At 41.6% G+C, this 14,646-nt stretch overlaps 1 protein-coding gene across 1 annotated transcript in view; it reads left to right on the forward strand.

Annotated features, from left to right (window-relative positions):
- tle2b (TLE family member 2, transcriptional corepressor b) overlaps window positions 1–14,646 on the forward strand; it is a 69,477-nt gene that overhangs the window by 15,396 nt on the left and 39,435 nt on the right. Inside the window, exon 4 of the mRNA XM_079220409.1 lies at window positions 13,663–13,707. Coding sequence (XP_079076535.1) covers window positions 13,663–13,707 — 45 coding nt within the window. The remainder of the gene's footprint in view (window positions 1–13,662; window positions 13,708–14,646) is intronic.

Here is a 14,646-nt window from a genome sequence, read left to right on the forward strand (position 1 = left end):
AACAACAGACTCGCTGCGCCCACAGAGGAGATAACCCAGAAGGCTATATTTAGCTCGTTAGGCCTGTCATCCACACTGAGGCCTGTTTCCACAGGCTGGGGCTCTGCTCACCACGCTGCACTGCTCCTGCCTTTACTATTCATCAGTTTTAAGCTCTTTAAATACAAGGGTGAGGGGTTGGGAAGCAGGGAGATGGTTATACATGGGGATACAGGGCAGATGCATGTGGGTTTTATATTTCAACGCTTTTATACCCAAGAAGTTATGACAATTTAGAAACTATGTTTTTTCTTCAATCTTTAAATTAGTTTTTTTGTGATTTTTGATTATTTGGAGAGAATGTCCGCCCACAGAAGAACAGCACACTAGCAGGCGCCAACATGTTTACGTTAAAGTGGCGGTGACCTTTCTCAGCCTTAGGGAGCAAATGAGGAAGTAGTGTGAAGTTGTTACTGAGCCACAGAGTCCCATCCTGGTACATCAAACCCCTTCACTGGGAGATCTGGGTGTCAGATGTTGTTGTGTTTGGATGCAGTCTCTATCTTTTTGTATTTTCATCAGAGGAAGTTTGAGTTTTTGTAGGTACTGGGTCAATGTTGTCTTTTTCTGATCATCAGTCATTCTTGTCATAACTCGCTTACAAGGGAAATATTATTGTTAAGCGTCCTCGGAGGCAAATACCTTAAAATCTGATGAATTCGATTATATCCATTCTTTTACATCAAAATGTTAAGATAGTTCAGGTGCTTCCAGAAATGTTATGTGACGTGTTATTTATGTGGCAAGAACCACAAGCAGTTATTTTATCGAACAGTCATTTAAATCACACTTTTTATGTTTTTTGCAGATGTTTCATGTTAAAGCAAAGAGGTGGTTTTAGTTTTACTCTGCTGTCGGATATCTCTCCTTATGGGATGGAACTTTTAAAAGTCGTAAAGTTTGTTTTTCCCTCACATTTGCCACTTTAATTCTATAGCTGGCAATAGGTAAGTCAAATTAACTCCTGTCTGTGGAGTGTTGCTACAGTGAAACAGCAGAGCCAGGTTTGGGAGAGTGCATTTGTATGTTTGGCAGACCCGTTCTCTGTATCTTTTTGGATGGAATATTTTATGTTGGCTGCTCTACTAGACTGCCTCATTTCTTTGTATGTGCAGAAAGACATTGCCGTGTGAAACTTTAACCATAGCTGCAAACACACATGCACAAACATCAAGTCACACACATTGAGTGTGTGTGACTTGAGGCGTCTTGCTTTTCTCCTCCTGTTGTATTTATAATTCATGGCTCTCAGATTTCACTGCTCTCCTGGAATTCCTCTGGGTATTTTTAAATAAGGTTGCATTGTAGCCCTGGCTAGTCAGGGGGCGTAGATGTGTCGGTCACATGCTAACGCAAAGTGCAAGCAAGTCTCCCGCCTGGAGAGCTGTGTTCACCCCTGCTGGCCTGAGGTTGAATCTTGCAAAGAGCAGATACACAAGGCTCAGTGGAATGTGATAGAAGCCGAGATAAGACGTCTGTCTTGCATCATAAAACTCCCAAAGTGATCCAAAAACACCATTATGGTATGTCAATCTTTTTTTTTTTGTCCCTTCTTTCCTCACTGCCTAGATGTAGTGGACTGTTTAAGACCATTTAAGAAAACTTTGCTGATAGCCTTATGACTGAAGGTTTTACATTTATATATGTTGTAGTTCAGTTGCTGTCCTGGTTTTCTAAATGTCATTATTTTCTTCATATATTGTCTTCAGAAACCTTTTTGACTGTTCTGCAGCTATCGTCTCCTTCCTACTGTCAAACACAAGACAAACCTCTTATGGGGGAGTGGACTGTATAAAAGAGACATGTGTGCTGGAGGGTGACAGCGCACAGTCAGGAATCACATTAGGTGGCCTCTCCATTAGAGTGTGTGTGTGTGTGTGTGTGTGTGTGTGTGTGTGTGTGTGTTTGTGCGTGCGTGTGTTAAAGTGAGATACAGAGGCGCTGCAGGGGTCTTGTGTTAATGAACGGCCATGCTGCCGGCAAGAGACAAAATATGGTCTCATCAAATTTCATGATACAAAATAATGACAAGATGAAACGCATGATATTTATGTGCGTTGTTGAGCAGGGAGAGGGTAGACAATAAGGCTGTCACTTTTTATCTGAAATTGAAACACGAGCTAAATTATATTCAGTCGGCAATGGATCTGACCAAATTCACAATTTACAGTGAACAATCATAATACCAAACGAGTAGTGATCTGTGGACGCATTTTGGATTTGACAAATTATTAATGAAGCTAAGACTGATAGCTGCCTTTAAAAAAATAAATAAACTGCCTTCCAGGAGCAAGACCACAACAATGAAACCAGAAGTCACATTCCAGTAGCCTATTAACCTGAATGAATTGCCATTTCGTTTAATTTAAAGTCTTTGAACAAATTTGAGACGTGGGCATTGGTTCAGAGGTCCTGACCCGGTTAACACATCATTCAAGTGAGGCATCAGAGGCATCGCTGAAGAACTGATGTGGTTTAGGATTCCACAATGTAGTTGAGGATTAGGCAACGTGGTCTGTGATCAAATCGATTTAAAAGACATGCCGTGTTATTTTTCTTCTTTCTTGAAAAAGTGACAGCTCCAATAGACAGTAAAGCCTCAGTGAAAGGCCTCTGATCCTTATTGCAAGATGTGCAAGCATCAAAGTTACAACATGCATAATAATTACCTGCAGTTCTTTACCTGCTGTTGCTTCATCACAATTGTCTTAATCCACTCTATAAATATATATATATATAAATGCAACTTTGTAGTATAATATTGATATTATGACTAAATATTACAAAATAAATCCCCCTTGTTTAAACCTTCTCACATTCAGAAAGAGCAATTTGTTGCTAGTCAAAAATGGCTCAACACAGTAGCACAAATACTTAGTTTGATTTCTCCTTTAAATCAATATTTTTTTTTTTATAAAATTGCCTGAATGTTGTATCTTGAAGCCTGTATCAGGGTCGTATCATGGCCTCAGTGTTTTGTCTCATGCCTGCCATGCGGTCATTTGTTGGAACATAGCGAGCATGTGTGTGTGTCGTCCGTTCAGTGCAGCCCCTCAGGCAGAGAGATGAAGTGTGTGTGTGTGTGTGTGTGTGTGTGTGTGTGTGTGTGTGTGTGTGTGTGTGTGTGTGTGTGTGTGTGTGGATTAATGCGGTGCTCTCAGCCTCTTACTCCGCTCCCAGCTCATCTGTCTGATTCAGGCTGACACACTGTGTTCTCTTCAGCAACATTACAGTCACAGACTGCTTGAGAAAGGGGGAAGGGAGGGGTTAGGGAAAGGGAAGGAGAGTGGAACAAATTGAAGGGAGAGAATAGAAGTAATAATGGAAGTGAAGAGAGAGAGCTAGAGAGAAAAAGGAGTGAGCATAACAGACCGAGATGAAAGAGAAATATGTTGGAGAGAGAAGGGCACAAGGGCATTGGCAGAAAAAAGTAAAACGAAAAGAGAACAAGGACATTGGAAAAGAGGGAGAAAGGAAAGGGAGAAGAAACGGCAAAGACAAGAAGGATGCACTTTTGTATACGAGTATGGTGGAGGAAAGGAGATGGAGGAGGGCTTGACAGAGAATGGGAGAAAAAGAGGGGAAAATGAGGCGAATGTAAGATAACAGGAAGGAGGAGGCTCAGAGTGTGAACAGGGATTGCTCCTTGCTAAGCTAAACGTGGCTCTGCCATGCGATAGTGGGAGTTGGCCAGGGGATTTAAGCAGGGCCAGATGTAGGGATGGGTTGAGTCTGTTTTAAGAGTCTTAAACCTGTCTGAACTGTCTGGAGCAGGAGACGCAAACAGGACAGGAGAGTTCATAAAGATGGACTGGTTCTATGTGTTTATAATATAAGCCGCCTCAAATTCAAGGTCAGTTCTATGCAGTCATAGCTGGCGCTCCCTCTGACGAAACTGGCTGCAAGAGAAGCTGCAGTGGGGCTGAATGTCTGCCGTGACTGATTTAGTCGTCACCCGCTGACAGGATACAATGGAGAAGTCAGAGCCTGCTAACCTAACCTCTGATGTGGGTTAGCGCAGCATGCTAATACATGTTTTAACAACAGTGGTATGTGTGTGCGCGCGTTTGTGTGTGTGGGCGGGCAGATGAAAGAGACAAGCTCACCCGAGAGACACCGATGAACAATGCTTTTGTTAAGGTTTCTACACACATCCACCCCCACACACTCACATCCACAAATAATGCATGCAAGAGTAAACACAAGCTGCCTACACACATGTATGCAGCACACACACACACACACACACGCACACACACACGCACACACACACGCACACACACACGCACACAAATGTCCCATTTAGATAAATCACCTTGGATTAGACCTACTTCCTGAAGCTAATTTTTAAAGTCTGCCAGCGTTCTTCGCAGAATGTATTGGAGATAGAGAGAGAGAGAGAGAGAGAGAAAGAGAGAGAGAGAGAGAATCTGGCACCGTCGTCTGACACTCTCCCAACACCACAGGGGTGGAGCGAAGGAGGGGGTAACGAAAGAGCAAACACTCCCTGAAGAGTGGAAAGAGGAGGGAAACACGAGAGTCAAGGAAGAAAGAAACCAAGAGAGAGAGGGAGAGGGAGAAAGAGAGAGAGCGAGAGTGAGTAGCTCATCGGGAGAAATGCGGGGATGTTTTTTTCTGCCTTGCCCTGATGATGACATTGCTGTGTGTTATTAGCTGCAGATAGACTTTAGATATGGTTCATGTTCCAAAGATTGGAACGTTATATTGTGATCAAGACTTACCCTTGTTTATCTAAAGTAACCCGCCCGCTGAACTGACATAACGAGCCTGAAAGCAGGCAAAAAATGGAGAGATGAAATACGCAGGAAGTGAGATTTAAACTCTGTTGCACATCTCTCATTGTGTATGCATGTGTTATTTTTTTAAATATTGGAGACAAAGGTTACTTTACAAATCGGAAACGATTTATTCGCCTCAATTAGATATACGCTGTTTGGTCAAAGTTATTATTTACATGGTGATATTCACAATATGCAATTGCCACCTAACTAATACAGTTAAGTATTTACAGTTAAGTATTAGCAATGTATTTGTGGTCATGTAGGTTTAAGGCTCAGACGGACAAAACAAAGCATAACAAAACAAACTAAAAGTTGATTAAGTTATATCTGTAATTGGATTATGGGATAAGAGACATTAACTTCAGCAGCAAAGGATGGTTGTTGTATTTGGACATGGTTAGGTCGATGTGAGTATTGAGAATATTGAATGTTTATTCGTTAATAGTGTTTCTTATAGAACTGAAGAATAGGGCCCAATGATGATTAAACAGGTCAACTTGACTGTTTGCCTTCGGACTCCACGGCACTGAGAAGTTGTGTCTATTTTTCCAACTAGGTAGGACGGTTTCCTTAATGACTGTTGAGGCGGTCAAAGCTGGCTCATAGAGGATCAATTGCCTTGTCACCTCATCGTAAAACACACTTGATTAAAACTGGACCAAAACACAGTCTCCAAACTTATTAGTCTTTTCCCCTGTTCCAACAATCAGCAACTCTGGTTTAGACATAATGAATCCTTAGTTCACAGAGTTAGGATTTGGAAAAACGCCGTTTCGACACGCCGTCTTCCACCTGTTGTTTCGCTCTGCTGTGCCAGCTGCCCACTGAGCAGCGGACCATTAATTAAGCAAAATCAAATGACAAAATCCGCCCCAAAATCTGGATTTTCTTTTCTAGTTTATCTTCGTAGTCCTGAAGAAAGTCTCCAGCAAGTCTCTGTCACAGTGAGGAGCAACTTGTCATGCAACACACACACGCCTCGCTCTCTCTGTGTTGTCGTCGTCGTCGGAATCCAATAAAAACTGCCCACGCTGACGATCATCACAGCAGACTGATTCCGTCTCTGTTTTAAACGGAGGGCGCGTTGAGCATCGGCACCACCAGTCGGCGTTTGCTGTTGCAGCCTTGAGCGGCCTCTCTTTGCCGGAATACGGCTGAATATCCAAGTCACTGTAAAACGTACACTGTAAACGATCCTCATCCATAACATCCTCCGCGCTAATTCTTTTGGGACGCCAATTTCACTGCCGGAAACGAAACCCAATGGTCAACAACGAGAAGGCTTTTGAGCGCCGTTGCGTACCACAGCTGCCGGAGCTGAGAGTAACACTCTGTAGTTCTTCCTTATGCCAAGTACAACAGATTTTGCAGCTGCGCCCCGGAGACGTAGAGACATCAACAACTGCAGGGCGGATTGAATTAGGGCCGCAAGTTGTGTTTACGACCACGAGAAGCAAGCGGGCTCAGAAACCCTGTTCTGTCCGTTTGTCTCCTCCACTTTGTTTCAATAATACGTGCTTACCTCCATACACAACAAACGTTGTCAATCCATGAGCAACAAAAAGGAAGAAAAAAAAAAACATAAACATGATTCAACAATCATTCTACAATGGGCAACACTCGACCAATCAGATTTGACTATGTCAATTCGTAGTAGGGAACACCCCTATGTACGCATATTATAATTTTTTTGACATTTATATCGTATCCCATTTCTGTTGGAAACAAGTAGCCCACACACACACACACACACACACACACACACACACATCTCTTTCCCTGCTCATTGGGTGGGCAGTGCTGTGTGTTCTTGGTTAGCGACATCAGCTAGTTGGCTTAGTGCCCCTCTGCCAGGCTTAGCACGAACACACACACACGCACACGCACCACATGCGCCTTGCAATCTGCTGCACACACATACAACCCACATAGACAGGAGATCTAACACAGCGGGCTGAATGAGAACGCAGTGACACAACAGAGGGATTATATAAAACAGAACGGCGGGCATGGGGGGCTGTAATGGGAGGTTGGGGGGTGGGGCAGGCAGTTAAGAGAGGATGAACCTATTAAAAAAAAAAACTGACTACAACAGATAAAACACATATTGTACCACTGCAATTTCAACTGCACACACAGTGCTGTTATTACTATGCTGCAGTCTACAATCATACTGCAGCTGTTACAATAGCCTAGTGTAGAGCAGTAACCTGTTACTACTGCAAAAGTCTGAATGACACAATACAATTTCGCAGTGTAACCTATTATACTTTATTTTTCGATATGGTCTATGGATTATACTTGAACATGCTTTTGAAGCATTCACCTTCTATGTGAATACTAAACAGCACTGCTAGTCCAACTGTTATCAATGCGTACATACAATACTACATTTACTCTTCCACAGACAAGGCACAGTTGTTGTTGTACACAGCAGTCCAGACTCAGAGAGCATTGTCACAAGAGTGCTGTCCAGACTGCACAGACAGGACAATTGTCACGTCACTGCTGTCTCGCTCTACACCCACAGGACAACTGTCCCGACTTTTCAGTCACTTAGTCATCTCCTTTCTGCCTCTTCAAAGGAAACCCTGGCTGGACCAATTAATCGTGGAGCAGATTGATTGTACAATTAAAAGAGTACATTTCTTCTTGCTGGAAAACATTTTCTGTGTGATGTTGAAATTGACTTTAGTAGCATTTCGGGCTTTGCTTCTTGTCACCTGTTGGTGATTAAAGTCCTGAGAGTCTTTAGACTGAATGACTCTGCTTTTAATGGGACATATGCTAATTTTTAGGTTCATACTTGTTACGGGAGCACAATATTAGGACCCAAATGCAGATCTGCGAGACATCAGTGAATGGAAACAGTATTTATTGGAGCCCAAGGATGTGTGGGGAGACCGTGGTCCGCCACGGGTGGTGCTGGGTGATGAGAGTCCCGTGGCTCGACACCGGAGGAAGGCAAGGCGTGCAGGTTGCGGTGTGAGTCTGGAGGCTCAACACCGGAGGCAGGCAGGCTACGGTGTGAGTACAGTCACCTCTAGGCCGGAGAGAACACAGAGTTAAGTCCATGGGCAGAGAACTTACAGCGTGGCGGTGACTACCGGGGCAAAAGATGAAACCGACTGACAACCCAGGCCTGCAGGACCAGGGTTAATATACTGCAGGTGATGAGCCAGATTGTCCGCAGCTGTGTGCCAATCAAGGCTGCAGCCTTGGGAGGTGTCAGGAGGCGGGACCGAGAACACAAACACTGAGCACATGGCATACAAAACAATCAGGGGACAAACAGACACAAGAGGAGAGGAGATTTGGAGGAAACATAGGTTTAACACACAATGGGTCAGACAGGGATCCTGACAATACTTTTTTTATTTTGGGTTTCTACTAGAACGTGTTTGCGTGTTTTAATTGCATTCGCATGCTGTCTATCTAAATATACCTGTATTCAAATTCTGTCTGAAATGCTCAATTTTAATGGCTGTCACTTTAAAACAGTCTCTCGAAAATAAAACAGTCTGCTATGATTGATTTGCGAGCCAAATAGGGTGCATCTTTGCAAAGGTAGTTCTCAATCCGTGGGTTGAGATACTCAGGTGGGGGGAGTTATATTCTTATGAGCCTGCATGTGACATAGGAAAGGGGAGCCAAATCTGAAAAGCTTGTTAAATTATTCTGATCTATACAGGCCACACAAAACGTAGTTTGTTGGTAGGAACTCCAAATACTAAATGTATGTGAGTTTTTCATGATTTGTCCCAGTAAAGTCCTGGCAAATGATTGTCTTCCTAATATGTTTTGGGCTGTCCTAAGGCTGAGACTGATAGACAGCTGAGAGCTGTCTATAAATAAATAAATAACGCGATATGGGATCTCTAAAAGTTATATTTGCTTCCTTTTTGTTTCCTTTGTGCTGATCTGATCTGTGATCTGATCCGGGACTACATCATTATTTAGTTTTAGACCTGAGTTTAATAAAATAGGAAACTACTGAACATTACTGTTAATAAATTACTAAATACTCCTTATCAGATTTAATCTGTGAACTATCAAGTGTCTACAGCTGTCAAATAAATGCAGTAGAATAACAAGGGCAATATTTCCCTCAGAAATATGCATGCATGAATCGCAAATGTAATGAAACGCTGTCAATGCAACTTGACAGAAGTGAACTGAACACCTTTCCATTCAGTCCACTGACTCACAGAAATCCTCAGTGGCAGCATCAAGGCTCCTCAACATTTACTGTCGCCAACCCAAACCTCCTCGTTTTCCCTCCGGCTCTACAGAGCGGCGTTCCCATCATTCCTTTATTGCATTCCTTTCCGTAATGTCGTGCTGGTTATATACAGTCAGCCGCTTCATTTTAGTCCAAAGTGGAGAGCTCTTGCCGGGAAAAGCTGATGAAGTGAGCTATTTAGTTACTTGCAAGGTTGTATTCAAATAGGGCCATGGTTGTTGCACTCAGCTGTTGGTGTAGTGGGAAAAAAGTGAGATACTAAATGAAAAGAGGATGCTAGAGAGGAGAGAGTGGAAAAAGAGAGTGATGGCAGAGAGGCGCATGGGGGGCGGAGGGGAATTAATAAGGAGAGACAGACAAGAATTAACTTAAAAAGATGGGGAGGGCTGAGGTGAGGTGTAATGATGGAGAGGTGACGAGAGAGGCTGATGAGAGATGGAGGGAGAACAAAGAGATATGTCATATCTTTCATGTTGAGAGGGCTGGAGGCAGACATGGAAACACAAAGAGCTCGCTAAAGTATGTTTGTATGTGCTGTAAATCAGGGTTTTGTGTGTGTGTTGTCAGTGCATTAAGTATTGGCTCATTTTGACATGTGAAAGAGATTCCAAAGAGCAAAATACATTGGGTGTGTGTGAAAAACATTTTTCACATCAGTCTGTCCACGAGAGAAATGGGAAGAAAGAAGAGTAAAATACACAGCGGAGATGAACTCAACAGGGCGCGAGAAAGGAGAAAATATAGATATAGCACTCAACAAGGACGAAGAAAAGGAGAAAGATGATTGATATAAATGACTAAGAAGAGAAAGAATGAAAGAGAGAGAGAGAAGAAAAGAGACATGTGAAGACAGAGATGAACATGATACAGTAGATTAATAAAAACAAAGGGAGGTAAAAGAGAGATAGAGAGTGAGAGTATAATGGGGAGAGGAAAAGAAGATAAAAGGACAGAAGACAGAAGGACACCACAAGGGATTGGTGATGGATGATGGATGATGGATGGATAGATGGATGGCTGGATGATGGATGGATTGAGATAAGTCAGATATAGAACACTTCCTGCTACACTTCAGTCTGTATCAAGACTATTGCCTGCGACCCGTATAAACATTTTCTGATCTTCTGATATCTAAAGCCTCGACTGACACGGCAACTTTTTCTGTTATAAAAATAATTTGTTGTATAATAATACTTTGATTTTATATAGTGCTTCTCTGAATACTCAAAGACACTTTACATAGGAATTATTCACCCACTGATGAGAGGAGCTGCCATGCAAGGTGCCACATCAGGACTATCTACCGTTCATACACCGTAGGCGCAGCTACGGGAGCAATTTAGGGTTAAGTGTCTTGCTCAAGGACACATCGACATGGGCTAGCCGGGGATCGAACCACCAATCCTCTGATTGAAGGACGACCCTGCTCACCACTGAGCCACAGTCATATGTATTTGCTTGCGGTTGCATTTTGAAAGGTGTGGATAAGTTTGACATTTTTTTGAAAAATGACTTTCCCAGTCATGGTTCAAAGCAGTGTTTCACAAGTGTTTTTGCCGGGAACCGAGTAAAGATTAAAAAAAATGCAAAGTTGTGCGTAAATTACCTTATAATTACCTTTATTCAATCCAATTCAGTTCAATTCAATGTGGCTTTATTGCCATTAAAGTTTCAGAAAAAACAATGTTGCCAAAGCGTCAAAATAGAAAAGTATACAATAATATTAATATAATTATTTCCATTTTGACATACTGTGTTTTATGCGTGTTATTGGAAAAAAAATACACCTTAAATACTTAATAAATGAGACTAAATAAATGCATTATGGTCGGAGTTAACATCAATTCCTCTCATCAGTAAAACTATAAAATAAAACAATTGGAATACTTCACTGCTTGGAACTTGTTATAATCTTTTTTTTATAAGGTAAAGAGTCCAAGAAATGTGTAAAGGATCAAGTACTTTACCCAAATAAAACTCAAATACCAAGAATGCAACACACTCTCTCAAAATGTTCTATACAATTAGGGGACATTGGCACTGAAGCAGCAGATTATGTCATAACATGTCAAAGCCTCGGGGGGGAACCAGCAAAACAACACACACAACTATACTGAACTCCGTCAGAATCTGTCCCCTTTTTGTCTTTTATAGTTCTCACTGCTGTTACGAATTAATGTTTTTATTCTGGTTAATCTTTTCGTTTAGTATCCTATACATAGTAACGTCATGTGTATTTTGTGTGTCGTGTTGAATAGTGCGGTAATGTGGTCACCATTTGTTTTCTTTACTTTTTACTCAGAATTATTACACATATAGTATAAACCTTGTACTGGGTGCTCTGGCAGGGCTGTACTCCATTATGCTCACGCGAATAAAGCGAATTTGAATTTAGATAGGCATGTACGCGGATAGAGAGAGACAAAGATAGCAAGTGGGTAAAATGAGACAGGAAATAAAGAGATGGACTGAAATGGAGAGAAAAAGAACATCTGACAGCTAGAGAAAGAAGGAGAGGAATAACTAGAGAGAGAAGGAGGGGTGATAGAAAAGACGGCCTGACAGCCTCTGAGAGATAGAGATAGGCGTCTGAGGGACGGACTGAATGAGGTGGGGAATAAATGGAGAGGAAGAAGAGAGCGATAGAGTGAAAATGAGCAAGAGAATTCAGAGAGGAAGAGAGAGAGAGTAGTGTTTGGCTCTCATCAGTCAGAGCGTTGCTCATCCGGCGGCAGAGGCTGCCTTTGTCACCATGACGGATCCTCGCTGTCTGCACGCCGCTCGCCACCAACACCATTACAGCACATTACTGATGTACACACACACGGAAACGCACACAGAGCAGAGAGAACAACACATTTAACAGGCACACGCGTACGTGCAGAGGCGGTAGCACACAAGGTATTTAGCAAACACACACACACACACACACACACACAGACAAACAGACAGACAGGTGTGTTGGTGTCAACTATACACACAAAACACACACTCAGACTCAGATAGGAGCATGACATTGATATGTTATCCTGTATGTCATACTGTATGATTCTGGATTTGTTATCTAATTAATATTGAAAATGTTTATTCCAACCCAGTCTGCCAATTCTTTACTCAATTGATTGTCTTTATATTTTGACATTTTTCTTTAAAAATTCAGAAAGTAGTAACCATATGCCCATTGCTATTTCTAAAAGCCCAGATTGACTTATTCCAGCAAATATTAACATTTGAGAAGCTGGAATCAACAACTGCCTCAATATTTTTTTAAGGGGTTGTAAAATGACCCTTTAATAATGACTGATTAATAAAACTGTTGTTTATTACTTAAAGACTAGTTGATTAAAAGACTAGTCTCGATAGAAACCTCTGATCCCAGACGTTTGCATTTACAAATGCATCTATTCTCCCAGCGTTGGCCTTTTCTCTATATGCGTATTAAGTAGGTGGAGCTGGCGGAGTTGTCAGCAAACCTGGTGTGTCCCGAGTCGAGGAAGACGTTGCTGCTGTCTGGACTTCTGCTCATGAAGGAGTTGTCATTAGCTTTATGCCGGCCACACTAGACAGCAGGAAGAGGCGGAATCAATTGATCTTCACATTTTTTGTCTGAATACAATTCTGACTGAGTTATTGGTTACTGTACTGAAAACTGATCCTGTTCTTTTGCAGTATGTTGGAATGTGTGCAATCTGTGCAGACTGATTTTACACCTGAGTGAAGGTGCTCACATTATGAGCCAGACCACCTCCCGGTGTGGAGGGGCTTGTGCTAATATAGTTGTAGACTCATTACATTACATTTAGCTGACGCTTTTGTCCAAATCAACTTACATTTTTTTTTTTTTTTACATTTTTACACCGTAGACACAGCAACGGGGAGCAATTTGTGTCTTGCTAAAGGACGCATCGACAAGGGCTAGCGTAGACGGGGCTTGAACCACCGACCCTCTGATTGAAAGATGGGCATGCTAACCACGTCGCTCACTCATACTGTAGACACATGCTTATCAATCTCAGACAGATACTGTGCAGACACACATTTAGTGCATTGTGGTCTCAGCAACCACTGCCAGAGTCTCATTATTATGATGGACATCATACATACTGGAGGTCTTTATAGGCACACAAACACAAACTACATCATTCTGCACACACACACACACACGCACACACACACACACACACACGGACGCGCGCACACACACACACACACACACACACACACACACACACACACACACACACACACACACACACACAGTCATGCTCATTTGGCTGCCTTGCAAAGACAAAAACCTGCTGATACAGTGATCGCACGTAACTCACAAAGAGACATAAATACCTCATCATCTATACGTGGACGCACACAAACTTGTTTTCACACACACACACACTCACTTTCTCGCGCTCCCAACCTTTTCATTTTCTTTTCTTTCTTTCATTAAAACCACGCTGACAAACAGCAGCATATGAAGCTACACTGAGCAACAGATGTGCAATGGGAGATATTGTGTAAGGCTGTATGAGTGTACGCTGGGTATAAAATGCTAACGAAGCTCTGTCATCTGTGTCTCCACAGTACTACGAGATGTCCTACGGTCTCAACATTGAGATGCACAAACAGGTGAGTTTGACTGTTTTTCACTCTGCGCTCTCACACTGCTGGTGTACTTGGTTGGAAGCTGCTGTTTTTGAGTAGGCGGGAGGAGGTGAATGTGTTATTTTACACACACAAACATTGTTACCAGTGTGTCATTTTGTGTGGGTGGATTTGTATTGTATTTTCTTGATAATCTCCTCATTTATATTTCATATTTACACAAAGTGACCTCTATGTATATCAATAAAGTGAACGTAATATTATCAAACCTTTCAATACAAAGTATAGCTTAAAAAATGTCCATCAACACAGAAACTATCAAATGTAATTTTAACATGAACTGAACAACTTTTTTTTTCAATGAATAATATATGTATTTTTAATCCTATAATATCATAGTTTATAGATTAAGTTATAATATAATGCATACATATGTTTAATACATGTCTAATGTATATCTAATACATTACCCTTGCATTGTTGTTTCACATAGCTAAAAGTGTAAAAAAAAAAGATTACAACAGAAGAATAGCAAAAAATCTATCCAATCCAAATATAAACATATATGAACAATACAAAAACAATTATTAAGTGTAAAATAAATATTACTATTGCAAAATATAACAAAAAAACACTGCTACTAGTACTTGTTACTGTAAATCCGGACCAGGAACTGGGCAAAAATAATTAATAATGTTTTATATTCAGGAACGATCTTTTTTAATTATGTTTTATTTGGTAGACTACTAATGAATCAGTAAGAGCAACAAGTGGCTTCAACACTGAGCTACGGATGGCTGATTTTATTGGTTTTAGTAAGGGGTCACTGCACAGCGCTGTAGTTTACCTCTTTGTGCCTCCATATGGAATAAAAACTCAAGTACTGTTGCATGAAACCAGCAGAGTGTGTTTTCTGCACAATTCTGATATCCCAACTGACTCCATGTTTATTTGTGTGGACCA

The sequence above is a fragment of the Taurulus bubalis genome (genome assembly GCF_910589615.1).
Source record: "Taurulus bubalis genome assembly, chromosome: 7".
Classification (NCBI taxonomy): Eukaryota; Metazoa; Chordata; class Actinopteri; order Perciformes; family Cottidae; genus Taurulus; species Taurulus bubalis.